Raw genomic sequence first — 23904 nt, forward strand, 5'->3', positions numbered from 1 at the left:
TCAGCCTCTCTGGCCAAAACAAGTCATTTTGAGAAAACGGGCTTTGAAAGTTTCGAACTCGTATTTTGGTCTAAAATTACCCTACAAAGTAGCTAGAAATGTTTTTTAGGACTCTTTTCCTCTTCAGCTTTTCCTGCTTGTGTTGCAGCCGTTCCTGAGCCTTTTTCACAAGAAAAGGGTCTTTCTCCGCTGCCCATTGGTTGCCGGCATAGCGCTGAGGTTTGGTTGCAAAGCAACACGTTCGCTTTCTTCCGCAGCTAACTCCTCGCATGTCCAAGAACCTGTTGGCACAGTCGATGACGCCGTTGCACAGTTGACGACGCTGTTGCACTGTTCGAGGCCGTAATCGCTGCAGTTAGAGAGCGCAACTCGTCAGGCGCACTTGAGCACGAAACCCCAACACCAGCCTCACTTGTGACGACGGAGCGTTTCGCGGATGGTGTAGCAACGTCGACGTCATGATAAGCATCAATGCAGTCATCGTCTTGAAAAGACGAAGAAGAAGCTGCTCAGCATCTATGCGACTGTCGCCCAGCATTGGCGCGTGAACAAGCCTCACCATGCAAACGAGCCTCATTGGACGCTTTCTTGAACAGAACGCGTGCAGAGTCTCAAACTTTGCCCTGCTCACTCTTAGCGACAGAACAACAATCAGCGTCCCGTGAACAAAGTGAAAGGTCATCTCATAAAGGCGTTAAAAGATTGAAGAGCACATGTGAGAACCGAGCGAAATGATGGCAAACGGGACACACAAAGCACGCCCAGAGAACAGTGGTGCTTGCAAGGCCGCGCCAAGCAAGCACCACTGTTCTCTGGGTGTGCTTTGTTTTGCAATTTTTCGATTTTGAAAGAGCGCGTCCCTCTTAAGGCATTCCTTGTGAACAACTTCAGATCCTGCATGGTTTCACTGAGAGCTTGCACTGCCATCTGACATGCATAGCCGCGTAGTCTGAAGTGCCGAGGCGCTCTAGTGCTTTGTGTGGAACTATCGCTGTAGAAGTTTCACGAGCCCACATCTGCATCCAGACACTCGTTGAGCTTCTATTTCTCATGAAGTCATTGAAGGTGTTAACGACGGCAGTCAGTCGTTTGCTGGTTCTTGATGTCCAGATGGGCTAGTTGTCTGGCTTCTCAGGCACGCTGAAGGTACATGGTGATGTCAAGCTTTTCTTCGTCGGTGATGTTGGGTGGTATGACATCGAGCATGATTGTGAGACTATTATCATGAGACATTTTGAAAGGCACCATCTGGGTGGTTTCTTATAGTGCCGTGTTGCAGCCAAAAGTTGCACGGGTTCAGAGTGTCCCAATTTATGTATTCGACGTTCACTTACATTACTACCGTCTTGACAGCTTTCTACAGCAATGCAAAAATTTGTGAGAGTTGGTAGAGCTTTGCTGTCGTTGAGTTTTTCTTTTTAGAGTGTGTGTGTGCATTGTTTTAAGACTTCAACTTTTCCTGTGAACCTGCGGCACGTTCTGTACAGGTCTGGCTTTTTTTGTGCAATTAACGCGAATTAAGTGCACTCAATTAGGGTTTCTTCTAGTATTACGTTGGTGGCACGAAAGAAAAAAGTAGCCTTTCATTCTTTTGTAGCACAAAGGTACAAGAAAAGCTGTCCGCATTTCTCGAATATGCCTCTATATTGAACTAGTTATTTCAGAGTGTCAGGCTCTAGCTAGGAGTGGTCAGATGTGCCTTGGACATTGTAGAACAACATAGTTCTTCTCACATAGTTACTGAGGCATCCTTTTTGACACGTCAGCTGGGGCTTGCATGGGGTGGGGAGTCCTGTTTGTTTGCAGCTCAAGACGTGGTGACAGCTCTGCTCTTGCAGCTCTTGATTGCTCTTTCTAGTGACAGCATATGTGTCTCTGGCACGTGTTTTGCAGTGGGGATTGTGAGCAGGTTCTGTACGGTTTAAAATCGCTGTTATTGAAAGTTCTGCAGCAGAGGAAAAATTCATACTTGTCCCAGATTTGAACCCGGGACTACCTTTCGAGGACTATCGCTCTTAATATCTGAGCCCGCAAGGAATCTAGTAGATATCGGCCTTAGAGTAAATTAAAAGCCGTTAGCACGGGATGCAGACATTCTAATTTTGCATCCCAGAGTTATGAGTTGACTATTGATTTTCGCTGATGCAATCAGTACCACTGGTCAGCATAGATAACAGCATTTTCACTTTCGCTCGGTAGTGAAGTGTAAATTAGTAGAACAGAACTGCTTCATATTTGCTTCATATGTCCACTGTGTGTACGGAGGGCCAGAATTTTTAGCAGCTAATGGGTGCAATATGAGAATTCTCTTGTAAGCACATTGCCTGTAAGCATCTTGTGCTTCCTGTCAGCTGAGCCTGTTCATGATGGCCATCTGCAGGCCGTGCAGCTGCACTGACAAAAGACCAGTGTCGATCGCCGTTTACACTGGTCCAGCCTAAGGAAATCACCGGCTGCCAGGTTTCACGGTTAGCGCGTCTCGTCAAATCGTCTGTGCGGACAGGTGCCAGCAACGAGTCTGAGCAAGCGCGAGCGCTTCCACAGAGTAAGCAGTTATTGTCGTTGTCCCTAACACGTTGTGGTGGCTTAGTGGTGTAAGCACGACAGTGCCATTTTAACTCTTAAAAGGAACACTTGAATGAAACAGTGAAGTGGTCTGGATTAATAAAATTCAAGGACTCTGTAATGTCACGAGTATTGCGTTCGTAAGTTCATCATTAGGGGAAGAAAGCGAAGTAGAAGTGTCGTATGCAAATTTCTCGCTGAAGCCTCCGCCCATAACTTCACCGATTTCAAAACGATTAACAGCTATGCAGGATCGAGTGATGGTGTTTGGTGTGGAAATGGCAAGGTGGTTCCTGCACCTTCACTTTCGTTTCATGCTTTTTCTCACTTGCGATGCGTGGCCTCATGATCAAGTGGTGTCTTCAGGAATGTGGAATTGTACTTTACTGATACAGTAAACTACTTTTAAATGAAACCTGAAGGGACCAGGAAAATGTGTTTCCTTTAAGAGGAGTTTTGTTTATTGAGAGATGAACAAGGTTATAATATTGAAGTACAAAACCAAACATATTACCGGCAGTTGTTTCAATTAAGCAGCAATTTCATTTAAAAGAGTTTCGTGTGAAAAATAGTCTTTCTTTAGTGTCCCTCTAAGCTGGGGTGAAACCTTAAAAATGAGTTAGAAAATTTGGCTATAATGTAGTAGTATAAGCTATGGCTATGAAATTTGCAAGGAATCTTAAAGACAGATGCAGCTTGGCACAGGGGCTCAAAATCATTTCATCTTGTATTTTTTATTTTTATTTTTTCTACATAGCAAATTTTTAAAAATATAAGCTATCTGCAGAGCGTTGCAAAGTTGCAACAGTGTAACTTAAACACTGTACAACAAAAGCTTGATTTATGTTTTGCATATCTTATTGCATGAAAACTGCCACTTAGGAATGTCATTTTTTTATATACTAAAATTCAAATGCACGTATGCTACAGATTCTAGTTGCATCTATCTAAATGACTCAACACACATTAGAATTTTGTTTGCCTATGCTCTATATAGTTCCTGAAAGAAAGGTACACAAGCCTCTGAAATCCTTTTGAGAGAAATGCAGAGACCACACGAAAATACATGCTCATTTCTCATCAACATTTCCAAGCCCAAAACTAAAAGTTATTTTTGAAAAAGTGAGTACCTAAGTGGGATAAATTTTTTGAAAGCTAAAGAAATTTTCCATCAGGTGATGGCAAAATCGAATTTTTCTACTGAACAAAGTCTCTCTGCACCATCGAGTGGAAGACTGTTTTAGACACAAGTTGCTTTAGTTAGTATGGTATATTTCCGTGAATATGAATTTTCGTGGGCTTATATCGAGCCCAATTGTTATGTATAAGGTGGAACTTCGACTGTATGTCACCCGGTTTGGCGACGACCCGCATTTTACATTGAATCTGTTTGGTCCCAGCAAAATTCTCATAGAAGCAATGTAAATAACCCTTGGTTATATAACACAGTTTTATGCGGACCCCGCAGTTTTTGACCACAAAGAGTAGCTTCAGCTGGCCGAAGAGCTGATATTTTTCTCGTTTTCAATCCGTAGAAACTTGCTTTGCTCGACATACAGCTGATCTCTTTTCTTTGTCGCAGTCACAGGCTCGCGCATGCATAAGGGGGTGACACAGCTGTTTTCACAGTGCAAAATTACTGTCACTTGATGTCCATCTTCGTGATAATAGCGAGAGATCACTAGTTGTACTTTACAAGCCAACAAATTGCAATGCGCACAGCTCAGTCATGCACGAAGGCATTATACGCGAACTCATGGTCTGTCGCCATTATGTGATAGCGATGACACTGCGACTCTTCTGATGGGAGGCTGTTGACAACACTCTTTCAGTTTCGTTTTCTCGCACTGGCTTATACAAGTTTGATAATACGACGCCTGGATTATACAAGTATTGCATTTTCGCATGGTCCCCCGAAAGTTGTATAATGGTGGTTCCACTGCACCAGACTATTATTTTTAAATGATTCACTAGAATTTCATGGGATCATGTTTTTGATAAACTGGCTACTGATAGGTGGTATAGTTTAGCATGTAACGCAAGATCATCTCTTATCTGACAACCACTTGCGATCATCATAGAAACTGATATCGCTAAAAGGGCTAGTATCTTCCAAGTGGTCTCGATCGTCAAAGTGGTCTCTGTGGTCTCTGTTGCTGGTTGTCGAGGTGTATAAATCGGCCAATTCCGCCTAATGCCGAAGCTAAGTTTAAAAAAACATTGCTGAAGAAAAAGGATATGTGCCCAGTCAAAGCACTCGTAACTGTAACACACAGAGTTTACAGCAATTTTTTTTTTTTTGCTGAGTGCATTGCTACAACAACCCCGTAGGGGCGCCTGCGCAAGTAGGCGTTTGGTGTGTAGCGACACCACGGACCCGAGCTAACGGGGGAGTTTCTACTCCCTCCCACGCCTAGCCGTGCGTGGCTTTGCCGTGTCCGGGGAAAAGGGGATCCTGGGGGTTGAGCCGACGCTGGGTGATTGGACCTTTAAGGCCCCCCGGCAGAGGCAACACACCCCTTTGGCTTCGGCTTCACGTAGACGGCACCCCTGGGCTGACCCACCCAGGAAAAATCGGCAGTCGCCTTTTCCTATCTCTCTCTCCCTATATCTTCGTCTTTTGTTCTCACTTTACATCTTTCCAGTCTTCTCCTCACTTCATTTTACTTCCAATTTTTCCTGGCGGCAAGGGTTAACCTTGTGTGGCTATCCAAACTAGGGTAAACCATATTGGGTTATAGTAACTGCGTACTGCTGGCGTTGCGCAGACATGCCCACATGCTCTGCCACGTCCCCTTGTTGGACTCCGTGGTGGGTGGTAGGCGCTGTTACCGGAAAATCCACATTTTTACATGGGATCCTCGACCCCCTCTCTAACTGATCGTGCCTCGAAAAGGGTACGCACCGACGCAACTTTACTACTTTGGCCTAAAAACAGAGAAACTTTCCCAAAATATCATGTCCTACACTGCGAACAATCATCTACAAAAGCTAGAGCAATCTCTCCCTTCCTTGTAGCCAAGTGCTTGAGAGAGACCATTGGAACCGGTTATAAGGCCACGAAGATGGCAAGTGGTGATCTGCTTCTCGATCTAAATGACAAAGAACAGTACAATAAACTCTCGCACCTTGTAGCCTTTGGTAACATCCCCGTCTCGGTGAGCGCACATCGTACCATGAATACAGTGAAGGGCGTGGTATCGGACGAAGACTTGATGACACTGAGTGAAGAAGAGCTTCTTGATGGATGGAAAGACCAAGGTGTGATACATGTCCAGCGCATCAAAATCAGACGTAACAACAATGAAATAGCAACAAAGCACTTGATACTCACCTTCAATTCAACCACTTTACCTGAAAGTCTCGAAACTGGCTATGTAAAACTCCATGTCCGACCTTTCATTCCAAACCCGAGGCGTTGTTTCAAATGCCAGCGATTTGGTCATGCATCCCAGAGCTGCCGAGGACAGCTGATGTGTGCTAAGTGTGGCACAACCGGCCACAGCGCTGATGAATGTAGTCATGACGAGGTCCTCTGTGCTTACTGCGAAGGTAGTCACCCCGCATACTCCAGAGCATGCCCAGCCTGGAAAAGAGAAAAAGAAATAATAACTATAAAAGTTAAGGAAAATATCACATTCAGGGAAGCAAGACAACGGGTCTCGTTATCATTAGCACTAAAAACACCTTTTGCCGAAGTGGTGCAACGAGGGGCGGCACCACAAAGGCCCTTGGCAGTTGCCTGGACCGCGCCTAGCGTGCCGAGGCAAATGCCACAAGCCCCCATGGGGGGAGCAGCCTCAGCTGCCCCACCCTCCTTGAATACAGCCCCACCGAAAGCTCCTGTGAACCTTGGCAGCAGCCAGGGCACCACACAAACTAAAGAGGTCCCATCGACCTCTAGCCCGGTGGGGTTTAAGGCTCCGTCTGTCACGACGAAGCCTACAACGAAAACATCATCTGTCGCCTCTCCTGAGGCGATGGACACATCAACTGCACTGGCGCAGACTGCGCCAAAAGAGCGGCGGGGTTCCCTCGACCGCTCTAAAAAAGACAAAACGGTAATTACAGGGCCTTCTAAAGGCTCTGTAAGATAAGTCACTTCTCTCTTTAGACACCAGCCACACTCATTTGGTACACACAGCACTTCTTTACTCCCATAATGGAGACACAAATTATACAATGGAACGTCAGAGGACTACTTCGAAACCTCGACGATGTCCAAGAACTTCTAAACAAACATTCTCCAAAAGTGCTGTGTGTACAGGAAACACACTTAAAATCCAAGAATACAAAATTTTTGCGTCAATATGTTGTCTTTCGAAAGGACAGAGATGATGCTGTGGCATCATCTGGTGGTGTAGCCATTATTGTTAATCGAGGAGTAGCATGTAGCCATCTACCACTACTAACATCCCTAGAGGCAGTGGCTGTTCGAGCAGTTCTATTGAATAAGCTCGTCACCATCTGCTCTCTATACATACCGCCGCAACACCGCCTGGAAAAACATGATTTTCACTCTTTAATAGACGAGTTACCAGAACCTTATCTGGTTCTAGGGGACCTGAATGCGCACAGCGGTTTATGGGGTGACTGTCGATGTGATGCACGAGGTCGTCTCATCGAACAGTTCCTCTTTTCATCAGGTGCTTGTCTGTTGAATAGGAAACAGGCAACATATTATAACCTTGTAAACAATACTTACTCCTCCATAGACCTCAGTATCGCATCTCCTTCACTTGTACCATTACTTCAGTGGAAAGTCATAAATAACCCATACGGAAGTGACCATTTTCCTTTGGTTTTGAGTACACCAATAATACATGAATGTCCTCCACATGTTCCCAAATGGCTGATAAACAAAGCTGACTGGGAACAATTTCAAAAAATTACTCACTTAAGTTGGACCGAAATATGCGGATTAGGCATAGATGAAGCTGTGCAGTACTTCACGGCCTTTCTTACTGACGCAGCAGCCAAGTGCATTCCACAAACATCTGGACTTCCCGGCAAACGACACGTCCCGTGGTGGAACGCTGAGTGTCAGAATGCGCGAAAAGAACAGAACAGGGCATGGAGGTTGCTGCGGAACTCGCCGACAGCGGAAAACCTTGAGAGCTTTAAGAAAATAAAATCTCGAGGCAGGAGAACGCGTCGGCAGGCCAGAAGAGAAAGCTGGCACAAGTTTTTATCAGGGATAAATTCATATACACAAGAGGCCAAAGTCTGGAACATGGTCGGTAGGATAGCAGGAAAACAAGTACACACACTTCCACTCGTAAACACTCAGGGTGATACCTTGGAAGACCAGGCAAACTTCCTCGGTGCACACTTTGAACGGGTATCCAGCTCGTCCCACTATACTGACACTTTCCAAAAATACAGAAGAAGAATAGAAAAGCAGAAACTAGAACACAAATCCACTAGATGCGAGGCATATAACCAAGCTTTCAATCTAGCTGAGCTCCGAACATCTCTAAACTCCTGCAGTACCTCTGCCCCAGGTTCTGACCGTGTGGTGTATGAAATGTTAAAAAACCTACCAGCCGAAACACGAAAAACCCTACTTTGGTTGTAAAATGCTATCTGGTTTTCTGGCACTATCCCTACCTCCTGGAAAGAGGCTATTATTATTCCCATTTTGAAAGAGGGCAAGGACCCTTCTTTAGCTTCAAGTTATAGGCCTATTGCACTTACAAGCTGCTTGTGCAGTCTTCGAAAAAATGATAAACTGCCGACTCGTACATATCCTTGAAACAAACAATTTGCTCGACCCATTTCAGTGCGGGTTTCGAGAAAGCAGATCCACCACAGCCCACCTTGTTCGTATCGAGGCACAGATCAGAGACGCCTTCGTCCATAAACAATATTTTCTCTCTGTGTTCCTCGATATCGAAAAGGCTTATGATACAACATGGCGTTTCGGAATCCTAAGAGACCTGTCCCACCTTGGTGTGCACGGAAGAATGTTTCATATAATCGAAAGTTACCTGTCAAACCGGACATTCCGTGTCCGTGTGGGCAGTGTGCTCTCCCAAACATTTGTCCAGGAAACAGGCGTGCCACAAGGTGGCGTGCTTAGTTGCACACTTTTTATTATCAAAATGAATTCTTTGCACTTGTCCATTCCCCGCAATATGTTCTATTGTACATGTGTCGACGACGTTCAGCTTGGCTTCAAGTCATGCAACTTGGCAATGTGTGAGCGGCAGGTTCAGCTGGGTTTAAACAAGGTCTCCAAATGGGCAGATGAAAACGGATTTCGACTTAACCCACAAAAAAGCACCTGTGTCTTGTTCTCTCGAAAGAGAGGCATGCATTCGGAACCTGACATTGAACTGAACGGTCAACGTCTGTCTGTCAATGCGGAGCATAAATTCCTAGGCTTAATCTTGGACAACAAGTTGACCTTCGTACCGCACATCAAGTATCTAAAAACAAAATGTTTAAAAGCCATGAATGTTATGAAAGTGTTGTCACGTACTGCGTGGGGTAGTGACAGGCAATGTCTCATGAACCTCTATAAAAGCCTCATTCGCACCCGCTTAGATTATGGGGCCGTTGTCTATCAGTCTGCTACTCAAAGTGCCTTGAAGATGCTGGACCCCGTGCACCATTTGGGCATCCGCCTTTCTACGGGTGCTTTTCGCACCAGCCCCGTAGAAAGCCTTTATGTTGAGTCAAATGAGTGGTCGCTTCATCTGCAAAGAACTTACATGTCCTTTGTATACTTCCTTAAGGTAAAAACAGACAAGAGGCACCCCTCATACTCTACTATTAATGACTTGTCGAGCTCCATTCTTTTTCAAAACAGGCCTTCAATGAGGCAGCCCTTCTCAGTTCGCCTGAAGGGTCTAGCTGAGGACACTGGAGTGTCACTCGAACACAGTTTAATGGCTCCTGTAGCATACCCGCCACCGTGGCAGTGGCAGACTATAGACTGCGATGTGTCTTTTTTAGAGGTTACAAAACATGCGCCCATTGCCCATATCCGAACATATTTCCTGGAACTTCAACACAAATACACACGTCCTGAGTTTTTTACAGATGCCTCTAAGTCTAACTCCTCTGTGTCCTACGCTGCTGTTGGCCCTTTCTTTTCGGATGCTGGCCCTCTACATCCAGGCACAAGTATCTTCACAGCGGAAGCCTACGCGATACTTGTGGCAGCTAAACACATTAAACAATTACAAATACAAAAAGCAGTAATTTATACAGACTCCCTCAGTGTGGTAACGGCTCTGCACAGTCTTAAAAAACAAAAAAACCCTGTCCTTGTCTCATTTTACTCCATATTTTGCACACTCTACACAGTCAACCAACATGTTGTGGTGTGCTGGGTGCCAGGGCGCCGTGAGATCCAAGGCAACGTGAGGGCGGATCAGCTCGCTGCATCCGTCCACAAAAACACTGCCCCTACACCCATATCAATCCCGGTCCTTGATCTGAAGCACTCTCTCAAACGAAACCTCAGGGACTACTGGCAGAGCAAGTGGGATACACACACACAAAACAAACTACACGTTATCAAGCCACACCTTGGCCATTGGCCACCAGTATCAAAATCACGTCTAACAGAGGTAACACTAACAAGACTCAGGATAGGACACATATACACGACACACACACATCTTTTGTCTGGTGGTGATCCACCATTGTGTGATAAATGTGGTGAGGCATTAACAGTTCTTCACGTTTTAATTCAATGTAAACATTGTGGGGATCTGAGGCGCGCCTGCGACCATTTCGCAGGCATTCCGCCACACGGCCACACCCTTTTGCTTCCCTGCTCTGTTGACATGACATGACGTGGCGATAGATGGCGCCACGCGCGGGCACGGCGCGCGCCACTGCGCGCGCCGAGGGAGCAGCTCTTGCTCCGTGGACAGCGCCGGGTAAGCACGTGTTTCCCTTCGTCCGCGTCCCCTTTGGGAATCGCGGACGGTAGCCTGCCTGAGGTGACCTTGGGCACCCCGGCAGGCGTGTTTACTTGAGTGCTAGCTTCGGTAGCGTACGCTAAGCCCAGAGCGGTGCCTAGTGCTTGAAGTGGTCGTACCACAACGAGCCGCACTTGCGTTAGGCCTACGCGTACGAGGTTTGCCCTAACACTCGCGACCAGGCCCACTGGCCATCGTGAGAGTGCGCAGCATAGCTGCGAGGGACCTTTTCCCGACCGGCGTGTCAAAGCTCGCCATTGCCAGCTGCGACGTGCTCGCGGTTTTCCCCTTATTGTGAACGTCCGCGTGCGGGTGCCTTTGCTACCCGCGTCCCGGGAGCGGACGTTGTACTGTTTGTTCGGGGTGCCGCCAGAGGCAATAAAGTGTTGTGTACTTTTACATTAGAACACTGTCTGTTTGCCGCGCCGCGCTAAACGCCTTATCAGTTGAGCGCGCGCGGAGCGGTGCGCTACACGCGAGTGAACGGAGTAGCGGCCCTGTGGCTCGCTAAGCGTGAACCCGCGGTGATCGTCCGCTGCAGTTAGGAGCGGGGTCACTATAACATTTAGACACTCTAAGAAGACAACACTTCCCACTATCCTACCGACAACATATACCTTTACACCCTGCAATGTTCGTCGGTAGGGAACCGCTTTTTAGTCACAAATCATTATTAGCGTTTTTAAAGGAAATTCATAATTTTCATATCATATACCCGGGCATATCGTAGCACGAACTCTCTAGAGAGGTTTTTGCTGCGGTGGCTACACAGGAAAGCACTTGCCTCACGGCCCTTGCACGCAAGGGTACTAACCTGTGAGGTACTTGTGCTAATGCCATACATGTCCACCATCGTTTTTCATTATCACCAACTTTTGTCACCTATTCACACCATGCACACCTTTCACGGCATAGTCATGATTTTATTGCTTGTATGTTTTTACCCGCTTTACTGCGAGGAATTTTATGGCCCTTATACAGCCGCTAATCACAACCATTGTCCACATTCCTGTCTCATGAACTGGCGCTCTTTGGCCATCAAATGGCCCTTGCGCCAAAAAACACCATATATCATCATCATCATCATCATTGCTACAACAAGCTTTATATATCTGACCAAGTTTTTGGAGCAGCTTCGGTCGCCCATCGCTCAGCTACTAATGCCTAAAAATTCACAAGTTGATCATATTCCATGACAAAATTAACAAGTTGAGCAGTAAGGAGGGCGTGCAGCGATTAGAATGGAAAGGTGGGCTAGTTGGTAATTCATAATTGTTCAGCCAACTGGGAGTGTGAGAGGAACACACACACACAAAGCAAAGAGGAGGCACGCAGCATGAACGCTCGTGCTGTGTGCCTCCTGTTTGCTTCGTCTGTGTCTTCCTCCCACGCTCACAGTTCGCTGAACAATTATGAGCAGTGATTAGTTTGAAATTTGCCCTCTTTCAGCTGCGCAAAGTGATGCATTGCCATTGTCAGCTTGAAAAACTCGAACGTGGTAAGGTTCTCACAATGTTCTGGCATCAAGGGTGTAAATTGTAGATATCACACCCTTAGAGTATCCAGATTTATCTGCGATATCTAAACATTCGTCGCTCTCTACAGGTATTCCTGCCAGTCCTTTGTCTTATTACTGCCGGCAACGAATTACCGACATTCAGGCTAAAGGAATCTCGAGCAAAAAGGGGTCAGAGCTGCCACAGCACATAAAGCCATCTATACCACTGGCAGAGCATAACGACTCAGAGCGGAAGCCAGCACGCCCATTGCCTGTAGATGCACTTCCAACAGGTACGCAGACGTTTTGTTCATGCTTCTTGACATCAATAATGCATGGTAGGTACCCTGTTTATAAGAGACACCTTGTATAAAAGGCGTAAATCGCTGTCTGGAGCATGCCTTATAAAGGTGTTCATCTGTATATTCAAATCATTGCAGCCACATAATGTCTCACTGAAGCACGCCCCACCAGATACGTTTGACAGAAAACAGTTTAAACTTTGTAGTTATGCAAAAATAAAAATTAAGTGAAGACGGTATTTCTCACAGCAGCCTGTTTTTGGTCCCCAACTTTCCGGGAGAAAAAATGGTACATACCTGTTCTTTCAATGCAAGACCACTGTTTCTCTGCTGCCGTTACCAAAAAATGCACGGGCCTAATCCTGTGCTTTAAACAATGGTGGGACAAGCAAACCTCTTGGAGCATATGGGGCAGACATGGCACCCCCCCCCCCCTCTGACTCTTTCGTGCGTAGGCGGTTGTACTCTTTCCGAATTTCGTGGTAAAATTTTGTTTTTGTTTTCTTAATGAATATGTATTGCATTTGAGTCCCAAGCTCACAGTAAATGATTTAATGATCAAGTACACACATTCTACTTAACCTTGCCCCTTCTGCCCACCATTTCACCAAACACTCAATCCCGCACTCACGTGCTTGGCACTTTTGCAAATGACTGAGAAGACAAACAGGCTGTGCTGTAGGTTTTTTGCCCTTCTTGTCCACAGGCAGTGCTATAAAGTTTCTTATCACTGTCTGCAAACACTTTGAAAGATGATAGTCTTTCTTGGGGACCTTCGACCGAAAAATTTTGGTCTGTCTGTCTGTACATTTGTCTGTTTTGCCCACCTATATTGGTCTGTTTGTCTGTACCTTTGTCTGTTTTGCTTACCAATATTGCTTAAGATTCAGCATTCATAGTTATGCGATTGTCAATTAAAAAGCAATTATTACGCATATCTGAGGTGCCATAACAACACATCGATGTTTTGTATCTGTGCCTTCATACTAGAAGAGGCACACACAAGTAACTATAAGGACTGTAGCGTTTATCGCGCTGCACTGACAGTGCAATGCGATGCTCAAAAAGTTAACTGTTTCCAGCACTTTGCCAAGACCACGCGGTGGTGGCACCTGCCCGTCACTTTGCGTTCTACACCTTATCACCTCCGAGACAGGCGCGCATTTTTCTCTGCAAGCGCGCACGCCTTCGTTTTCGAAAATAACTGCTAGATGGTGCTCTGGTCTAATATGCCTCTATGCACTCGTTCGCCTCAGCTGCACGCTTGAGGCACTCTAATGCAGCGCCTCCAGAATACGATTCACCGATTTTCTTGCGCAGAACATCAAATAAACATTTTGTTCACTCTCTCCAGACACAAGACTATCGTCTTTCGACGACATTTGCAGTTGACATCCAGATTCGGGACCAATTTTTTTAGTCGTAAGCACCATCTTTGACATTTGACAGGGAAGTAGGTTCTCTCTACACTGCTCGCTCCCCTTCAGTAGAAAAGGTGAGATACCGCAGACGTCTCTGCTCCTCGTGGTTATGAATGTCTGCTCAGTTCAGAATAGGAGTAGCCTTTGCCACGGCAAGACGCACGCTCGTGATTCACACACACGAAACTACTCTGAATCCTCCTCGATGGTGGCTTCCTCCGCGTTGTTCTTGTGCTCTCTTATGACCCATTGCATCTTGTTAGTGTTGCATATTTAGTTGCCTCATTCGTGTCTCGGACTCCCTGGCGCTTCTCTCGCACCCCTTGTCTTCGACAACCAGCCCGGGCACCTTCGGACGCTGCCCCGTCGCAGTTGTCTTGTGGATGAGGTTTTCGGCTGCTGACCCGCAGGTCACGGGATCGAATCCTGGCTGCGGCTGCTGCATTTTCGAAAATGCTGTATGCCCGTGTGCTGATTTGGGTGCACGTTAAAGAACCCCAGGTGGTTGAAATTTTCAGTCCTCCACTGCTGCCGCTCTCAAAATCATTTGGTCGTTTTTGGACATTAATCCCCACATATCAACCAAATCAACCTTCGGAAGATGCGAGATGTGACACCTAGCTGAAGGCACGTGTCGCGTCTGCCACCTTCCAGATAAGTCACCCTGGCTTGCCCTAGGTAAGTCGCCCTGGCTTGCTTTTTTTCAATTCCACCACTTTGTTTTTCTTCCTCCTGTGCTCTCTCACAAAGGTGCTGTGTTCATTTTGTTTTTCGGCCGGGCCACTTTCGTCGACGCTGCGAGCCTCTTTCTCACTGCTCGTTCCATTCTCTTCCTTCTCCTCCTCTTTCTTACCTCTATCCTTCCCGTTGTCTTCCTTCAAATACGGATCCAAATGTGCAGCTTTCTAGCCGCTGATGTCTGCATTCTGCATGGTCTCACTTTACTTTTGCCCGACGTTGTTGTCGGCTGTACCTTCCCAGTTTTAAGTGCTGCTGTCGCCTCGTGTATTCTCATCTCCATTCTCTTCAACAACCACCTCTTCACCATCCAGGGACATTACAACCTCATCACCGTGCTGAGACTACTTGACCCAATTTTAGTAGTACTGAAACAACTCGAGCTCTTCACCTACTTGAAGTCATCCCCTTCACTCATTTCCATGCATTTCAGGCCACTCATGTTCGCTACACTCCCATCATCCCCTGACCCTGCCTCATAGCTGATATTCTTCATGTCAGTGGCGTCATGCAGGTTCGAAAACCAAGTTTTGGTAGGCATGGAATCCCTCTTGGCAGTGCTGCTGTATGTATCGTCATCTGACGATGCCTCATCGATTGTGGCCCGCTAGTTAAGACCCCTCTAGCCTCGAGCAATGTGTTGGTCCCTGTGTTGAGCCGTGAATGCCTCTAGCAGTCGTGCACACTCGAGATGTGTCTGTCACAAAAAGATCGCGCTGTGCGCCGGTGTGGGAGCTCCAAGCCCTGCCTGCCCACTGTTTCACAGGCTTCGAGTTCCATTGCCCCTCTCCCACAGGGACGCAACTTTACCATGCCGTCTGCGGTTAGAAGTAGCTTTCACGAAAGCGTACTCTTTTAGGGGCGAAGCTTCTCAAGGCGTGGGTCTGTCCATTCCTTATATGTGTGTATGTATTAGTAAGTAGCCACCGATGGCACATACCCACTCTAGAGTGGGTATGTGCCACAGGGGATGCAAGATGGGAGATGGCGGTACTTAAAGTGTTCACTAAATGGACAGACGGACAAACAGACTAGCAGACGGACGTGCGGACAGGTGGACCCATGAACAGACACAGATGGATGGACGGACTCGCAGACGGATGCATGAATGGATGCACGGATAGTCGCACAGACGAATGGAAGCAAGAACTGACAGCCTGAAGCACGGATGGGCTGATGGACGCTTCGCCCCACTCATCATCATTCACTCCGTAGATATGCTGCGATTTTTTTTTGCATAGGAATGGCAGATGCGTCCAGGTGTGACTCGTGTGATAGTGATGACTCAACAGAACATCAACTGTGTTCCTGTGATTGTTTTGCGTGTGAACGCAATGTGCTGCATAAAACGCTGAACCACTTGATGATAGACCTTTTTCCAAAGGGCAGATCCTCGGATCATAGCTCTACACGTCGCAGGCCAGCAAAGCGAAGCGGGCGTTGCTAGGTTTTTTAATGTCAACTGAAGTAAATGAGCGCTTGTGAGCGTGCAATGGACAGGCACATGTACTCGCATGGAAAGCATGGTTCAACAACAAAGGCATGGTTCAACAACATGGAAAAGCTCACCAGCTGGGACGTCTGTGAGGTGAAGTTGCGCGAGTTATTCGGTCAATCTGTCGGGAGCTAGCAGGCCGCTAAGAAAGAACTTGGTAACTGTGTCCAGACATCCACGGAGTCTTACCTGGCCTATATTCAAGATGTCTTGACCCTCTGCCGTAAGGCTGATACCACCATGACCGAAGCCGGCAATGTTGCGCACCTACTCAAGGGCATCGCTGATGAGGCCGTTAGCCTCCTTGTATTTAAATTCAAGACGTCATTAAAGAGTGCCGACGCTTTCAAGAGGCTAAAAGCCGTCGCATTGCCCACCACTTCACCCGTCTTCCTAACATCACTGCAACGTCAACTTGTGAGGACCTCAGTTTTTAGACCCAGCCCAATCCACCCTCTGCTGACATTACGGGGGTCGCTCGACGTGAAATCGAAGCGATGTCACCAGCACCCTTGAGGGTCCCGATGCCGAACAATCCTCAGCCCACCATATCCCTCATACAGAGCGTTGTGCGCCAAGAATTTGCAAACACGGGCCTTCAAACGATTTGTTCTGTGCACCGATCTGATGTCTATCCGCCTATCTTGAACACCCGTCAGCACTACCGGCATCCCGCTCCACGTATCCAAGATCCAAACGCATAGAGGACGCCTGACTACAGGCCAATTTGCTTCCGGTGCGACAAGTGGGACACATTTCGCGTCTTTGCCGAAGCACGTGAACCTCGCCCTCGTGCACAAGCCCAAACTTCACGAACTTCGATGCATTAGCCCGCCCTTCCAGCCAAGAACTACCCTGCCGTGATGACTCTGCCCATTACGACATGACCGGCACGACCAATGCCCAATACAGCCGCTTGCCTTCACCGCGATGTAGATTCTCGCGGTCTCCTCCGCTGCCACCCGCTCCCCATCCCCGTCCTTCGCCGGAGGGTTTCCTTCGTAAAACTAACTGGCGCAGCTCCTGGAGGTGACGCTGCTGCTACGATTTGCCAATTTCTCTGTTGACCCTCCCGACCAAACAGAACTTGATTGATGTAAAAGTGGATGGTTTATCTGTTGAAGCTTTAGTCGACACTGGCATCCAAATTTCTCTTATGAGCTCGCACTTTCGTGACCGCCTAAAGAAAGTCTTGACTCCAGCCCCTTCACGCTGTGTTCGTGTTGCTGACGGCAGTGCAGCTGCCGTCGTTGGTGTCTGCACAGCACACGTTACTATAGTCGGCCATCAAACCTCCGTCCTCTTCACTGTTCTCATCAACTGCACCAATGATGTTATCTTTGGTCTAGATTTTTTGCCCGCCCATTCGGCCTTCATTGACTGTTCAGCTAGCTCGTTGCAACTTGACCTGCCTTGTACGACTGATACGCTCACTCCGCCCCAAATTCGTCTCTGCTCTCCTGAACATGTCCATTTGTCACCGCAAACAGTTACGTGCATTGCTGTAACAGCGACGCCACCTGTACCTGATGGAGGCTACGTGCTCACGCCCATTGCATCCGTCCTTCTGACTCACAGTGTTACTTTTTCGCACACTATTATTCTGTTACTGAAAAAGCGTGCTTGCATTCCTTCGCTGAACTTTGCTCTGTGTCCGCAAGTGCTTCCGTGTCTAATAGCTGTCGCCACGCTGACACCCTCTGAGGATTGCACCATCTCAGCTTTGTACCCCAATAATGTGCATCGCCCCAACTGCACGCAAGTCTGTTCTTCGACATACTCCATCTTCTAATGTGGAAACAATGATCGCGGTGGACCTTTTGCCGCATCAATTTGACGCGCTCCATCACGTCCTGGAATCGTACTTTGATGCATTAGACTTCTGTGACCGTCCGCTAGGTCAAACCAGCGTTGTGAAGCACCGCATGAACACCGATGAATCTCAGATGCAAGCACCGATGCATCTCCGGTACATCGATGGCCGTACCGCATTTCTCCTGCGGAGCATCAGGTCATTAAAATGGAAGTCGACAAGATGCTCGCCAAAGACACAGTTGAGCCATCTTCGAGTCAACGGGCTTCCCCTGTTGTTCTTGTAAAGAAGAAGGACAACAGTTGGCGATTCTGTGTCGACTACCGACATCTGAACCGGATCACTAAAAAAGATGCTTACCCGCTACCGCGCATTGACGATGCCCTGGATTGCCTTCATGGCGCTAAGCATTTTTTTTTCATCGACCTTCGCTCGGGGTACTGGCAAATTGCTATCGACCACATGGACCGCGAGAAGACTGCTTTTGTGACCCCGGATGGTCTTTACCAGTTTAAGGTCATGCCGTTCAGATTATGCAATGCTCCAGCCACCTTCGAACAAATCATGGACACTGAATGATGGAAACAGTGGTCAATTTGCCTATGTTACCTCGATGTCATCATTGTATTTTCCCCGACCTTCGAAACACACCTCGACCGCCTTTTGTCCATTCTTTCTGTTTTTCGTAACACAGGACTGCAACTGAACTCATCATAGTGCCATTTCGGATGCCAGCAAATAACCATCTTGGGCCATCTTGTCGACTCTGTCGTATGCCCTGATCCTGATAAAGTTCGAGCTGTGCAAAACTTCTCCGTCCTAACCAGCACTAAGGAAGTCCGCAGTACAATTTTGCGGACGTGGCAGGACCTCTTACGGACTTGCTGAAAAAAGATGTTCCACTCTCTTGGGGTGCTGCGCAGGCTTCGGCGTTCTCTAATCTCGTCGCGTTGCTCACAACACCACCTATTCCAGCCAATTTTGACATGTCTGCCCCAACTGAAGTCCGCACTGATGCCAGCGGCCACGGAATCAGTGCCGTTTTGGTCCAGCATCGAACTGGCTGCACCAGCGTTATCGCATATACCAACCGTCTGCTCTCTGCGGCCAAGCGGAACTACTTGATTACTGAAAGGGAATGCCTTTCTCTAGTTTGGGTGGTTGGCAATATTCGGCCCTACTTACATAGTCGCCGTTTCACCGTCACAACTGATCATTACGGTCTCTGCTGGCTCTCGTCATTAAAGGATCCAACAGGGAGTCTTGGTTGCTGGGCACTACGGCTCCAAGAATACGACTACTCAGTGTCTTACAAATCTGGTCGTTTACACCATGACGCTGACTGCTTGTCCCGTCATTCAGTGGACCCCCCTGAGACTTTAGATGATAGATGAAGGGCCGCCATGTGTGCTCTCTCTCCCTCTGCTTTCAGGAACATGCGTGATGAACAGCGCCGAGATACCATCTTGCGTGACATTATTGAGAAGCGCAACTCTCCGACGCCCCATCCGTTTACTGGACTGTTTGTGCTTAAAGGCACCTTGTACAGCTACAATGTCAACACAAATGAGTGCGAACTGCTCCTCGTGGTGCCTTCCCACCTATGTTCGAGTGTTATTGCCCAGCTCCATGACACCTCCTCTGCCGGTCACCTTGGTCTGTCTGAGACTTACGACCACGTTCATCGCCGATTTTACTGGCCGAGGCTTTATCGCTCTGTCCGCCGCTATTTTGTCGCATGCGACCAGTGCCAACGTCGAAAAAAAATCCCTTACGAGTCCTGCCGGACTCCTTCAGTCTCTTGATCTTCCTATTGACCCCTTCTTTCCTGTTGATATTGACCTTGTGGAGATCTGAGGCACGCCCGCGACCATTTGGCGGGCATTCCGCCGCATGGCCACACCCTCTTGCTCTGGTAACGGCGCGTGGCGATAGATGGCACCAGGCGCGGGCGCGGCACGTGGTGCACGCTGAGGGAGCTCTCTCTCTCTCCTCCGTGGTCGGCTTTGGGTAAGCACGCATTTCCTTCGTCCGCGTCCCCTTTGGGACTATAACCTGCCAGGGGTGGCCTTTGGCACCTCGGCAGGTGAGTTTACTTGAGCGCTAGCTTCGGTACCGTATGCTAAGCCCACAGCAGTGCCTAGTGCTTGAAGTGGTCGTACCACACCGAGCCCCACTTGCCGTAGGCCTACGCGTACTAGGTTTGCCCTAATACTCGCGACCATTGTGAGTGCGCAGCATAGCCGCAAGGGACCTTTTCCCGACCGGCGTGTCAAAGATCGCCATTGCCAGCTGCGACGTGCTCGGGGTTTCCTCTTTTTGTGAACGTCCGCGTGTGGGTGCCTTTGCTCCCCGCGTCCTGGGAGCGGACATTGTACTCTTGTTCGGGGTGCCGCCAAGGGCAATGAAGTATTGTGTATTTATGTATTGGAACATTGTCTGTTTTGCTGCGCCGCGCTAAATGCCTTATTAGTTGAGCGCTAATAAGGCGCTAATAAGGCGTAGTGCAGCTGGGACGCGTCGTCCCAGCTGCACTGACTGACATGGCGGCCAGGTGGCATTGGCTTTCCGGCCACCGAGCAGCAACCCTCGATGAGTTCCGCGCGGCCTTCCTGTGCGAATTCTTACCCGCTGACTACGAGAGTAGGATGCGGCGCGAGCTCGAACTCTGCACACAAGGGCCTAATGAGTCGCTTCAGGAGTACGTACGCGCGATGGAAGACCTTTTTTTTTCTATCGCTGAGCCCAGAGCCTCGAACGAGGAGCCCGTCGAACAAGTGATCAGGCAGGCACACCCGACTTTTTTGGCATACCTGCTCAGCAGTCGCTTCCGTGATTTGGAGGAATTTGCCGTCGAGGCAAAGCGCATTCAAGGCGACGTTCTCGCCGCGCATGCCTATCGCCCCCAGCCAGCGAGGCCATTGAACCGCGCTGCGCGTGGGGAGGGGCCATGACCCTTCCTCAGAGGCAACAGCCCGCCGGAGCTGCCTTTGCGGCTACCGCTACAGGTGGGCGCACGTGAGAAACAAGCGATCTGGCTTTAGATTCTTACACGTACGAGAGGCGTGCAGCCGGTGCTGCATCGCAACTCGACGCGCGCGAGCAGGGACGAAATTCGACTCAGCGCGTCACCGGTGGTGACGGTCGTCAGAGCGATTCCTTTGATCACGCGGCGAACCGACCCCTGCAGCTCGAAGCTGCTCCGTCTCGGGAAAGGGACCGCGATGGAGTGCGCTGGTTCTGCTGCCGTCAACGAGGGCACATAGTGAGGGAGTGCTCCGTGTTTGTGCCTCCTGTGAGGCAGGGAAACGTTCGTGAAGGGACGGGCGGCCGAACTCTCGCTTCGCCCCTCTGCGTACCTGGCAAGCAGTCTTGCTGGTGTGCACGCGCCGTTTATTTCGGTCATCATTGTCGGTCGCAAATTCTCGGCAATGCTGGACACGGGTGCAAGCGCTTCGTTGTTTGGCGCACAGGTGTTGTCCCACTTGCAGAAGCACTCGGTGCGCTTGCGGGAGAGCCGAACGACATTCACCCTCGCGAGAGGCGTGGCCCAGTCGGCGGGCGCCGTGAGGTTGACTGTCAGACGGGGAGGCCGAATGAGACCCAGGCATTTCGTTCATCTTCCAGGGCTCAGTGTTCCTGTAATTCTCGGTCGGGACTTTTCCTAAAAACCGGTATCGTAGTGGACATTGCGAATGGAGGCTATCGCGACGTACCTTTTTCTGAGCTAAAGCGGTTCATCAGCCCACCGGCGCTTTCTGTTGCCTGTGCAGTTAAGCGTCGAAACCGTGTCACGTGCAAACTTCGGGGGCAGGCCCCTGCGCCATGCACTCGTCGGCTCAAAATCTTCATCGGGATCTAGCAGTGTACACAAAGAGGCTCCGCATCCTTTGATCGCCTGTGCGACTCAATTGCATGATACACAGAAGGCTCGTCTGGCGGCAATGTTATGCGAATACGATGAGCTCTTCACCGATCAACCAGGCTGTACCGATTTGGTGAGCCATTCGATCGAAACTGGCGATGTGCTTCGTTTGAAGTGTAACCCCAGGCCCGTCAGCCAGGCCAAGAGGCAGGTAATTGATGGCTGACTGGACGAGATGCTCTCAGCTGGCATTGTTCGCCGTTCGTCCAGCGCCTGGGCGTCTCCAATTGTGTTGGAGCCTAAGAAAGATCGCAGTCATCGCCTGTGTGTAGACTACCGCCGTCTGAACGGAGTGACTCGTAAGGATGCCTATCCGCTCCCCACGATTAACTCCATCGTAGGAAACCTCGGCACTGCGCGGTATTTTACATTAGATGCCTCCAAAGGTTACCTACGGGTTCGGATGGATGAGCGTCACTGGTGCAAGACTGCGTTCACGTCCCATAGAGGGTTATTTGAGTTCACTCGTATGCTCTTTGGTCTTTGAAATGCTCCTGTGACTTTTCAGAGACTCATGGACCACGTCCTCGGGGAAGCAAAGTGGTCTTACTGCATGTGCTATCTCGACGACATCGTGATTTAATCATGAACATTCGAAGAGCACTTTGCCCACATTGCCGATGTGCTCGAAAGGGTGAGAGCTGCCGGGATGACGTTAAATCCCGCAAAGGCCCAGCTAGCGCAAACCCGAGTTCAGTTACTTGGCTTCACGCTGAGCGAAGGTTCCATTGAGCCAGGTCGGGAGAAACTTCGAGCAATCCTCGATTTCCTTGCGCCCAAGGACGTACGCGGCCTGCGCCACTTTCTCGAAATGGCCAATTTTTACCAGTCGTTCATTCCGTCCTGTGCCCGAGTGCAGGCGCTTTTGACCAAGCTCCTGGGTAAGTCAGCTGAGTGGCGATGGGGACCTGAGCAACAAGAGGCGTTTTGCCGTCTGTCTAGCGCCATTGCAGAGACGGCGCAGCTCAAGCTTCCCGACCTGACCAGACCATTTGTTCTCCAGACTGACGCAAGCGATCTGGGATTAGGAGCAGTTCTCCCTACAGGAATATGATGGTGTGTTGCAACCGTTGGCCTCTGCCAGCCGCTCGTTGATACCCGCGGAAAGGAATTATTCCCTGACCGAGAGGGAGTGTCTCGCCATCGTACTTGCACTGCGGAAGTTTGATGTCTACCTTGATGGGACAAAATTTGTGGTGTAAACAGATCACAGCGCGCTTAGCTGGCTGATGTGGCTCCGTGAGCCTGCAGGCAGGCTAGCGCGCTGGGCTCTCCTAATACAGCATTATGACTTTTCAGTGCAGTATCAGTAGGAAAGCAGTAACGTGGTAGCTGACGCGCTATCTCGTGCCCCAGTGTCTACCAGGAGGCGGGATCCCGGTGCGACGACCGCTAGCGGTGCCCTTGCGCAAGCGAGTGGCGCGGGCAAAACTGCAGCGGAGCCATTGAGTGGAGAAAAGGGTGAGTGAGCCGATGAGCAAACCCTTTCCACGGGTCAGGCAAGCAGCGCGCTGCGAAACGGGTGAGAGGGGGAGCGAAAGGGAAGCGAACCCATGACGCCAATGCGAGCAAAGGCGATGGCTGAAGTCCTTAGTGGGAACGATACCAGGCTTTCCTTTGGGAGAATGGAAATCGCTTTCAGCAGACGAGAGCTACTGAAAGCCCAGCAAGATGATCCGTTTTGTCACGAGCTGAGCAACGGTCTCGGGGAGACGGAGCGCCGAGACGCTGCTGGTAGTGCGGTGGGCGCAGGGGGACGGGAACCGACGTGTGTCGCTGGGTCCCCCGGGGATACATACTTGCTGAACCATGATGGACTCCTGCTGAAATACATAGCCACCGATGAGGAGTCAGTGGACCCGTTTAAGGTGGTTGTGCCCAAAAGTCTGAGAGGTGCACTGTTGCGAGCCTCTCACGATGAGCCCACGGCCGGTCACCTGAGTGGCTCTAAAGTTCTTGCGAAACTGAGCAAGGTTGTGACTTGGCTTGGCATGAAGCGTGACATTTTTCGCTATTGCCGTTCCTGCCACGTCTGTCAAGCGGTGAAATCAAGGGTTGGCAAGCCGCCCGGCTTAATAAAACAGATTGTCAGTGAACGTCCGTGGCAAGTAGCCACCTGCGATCTAATGGGGCCGTTCCCCAGGAGTAAGCAGGGGTTCATACATCTGATGGTAGTCGTTGATCATTTTTCCAAATGGGTGGAGTTATTT

General features: G+C 49.2%; 1 protein-coding gene across 4 annotated transcripts in view; it reads left to right on the top strand.

The window, feature by feature from the left end:
• Positions 1-23904, top strand: part of LOC142784679 (uncharacterized) — a 264403-nt gene that overhangs the window by 184264 nt on the left and 56235 nt on the right. For 2 of the 4 annotated variants that reach the window (XM_075883153.1, XM_075883151.1), the window contains 2 exons: positions 2381-2545; positions 12108-12293. The exons of 1 other annotated variant lie outside the window; for it this stretch is intronic. In XM_075883153.1, coding sequence (XP_075739268.1) covers positions 2381-2545; positions 12108-12293 — 351 coding nt within the window. The remainder of the gene's footprint in view (positions 1-2380; positions 2546-12107; positions 12294-23904) is intronic. One more of the 4 variants, XM_075883154.1, reaches the window with a different exon arrangement.

The sequence above is a fragment of the Rhipicephalus microplus genome, unplaced genomic scaffold (assembly GCF_043290135.1).
Source record: "Rhipicephalus microplus isolate Deutch F79 unplaced genomic scaffold, USDA_Rmic scaffold_15, whole genome shotgun sequence".
Classification (NCBI taxonomy): domain Eukaryota; kingdom Metazoa; phylum Arthropoda; class Arachnida; order Ixodida; family Ixodidae; genus Rhipicephalus; species Rhipicephalus microplus.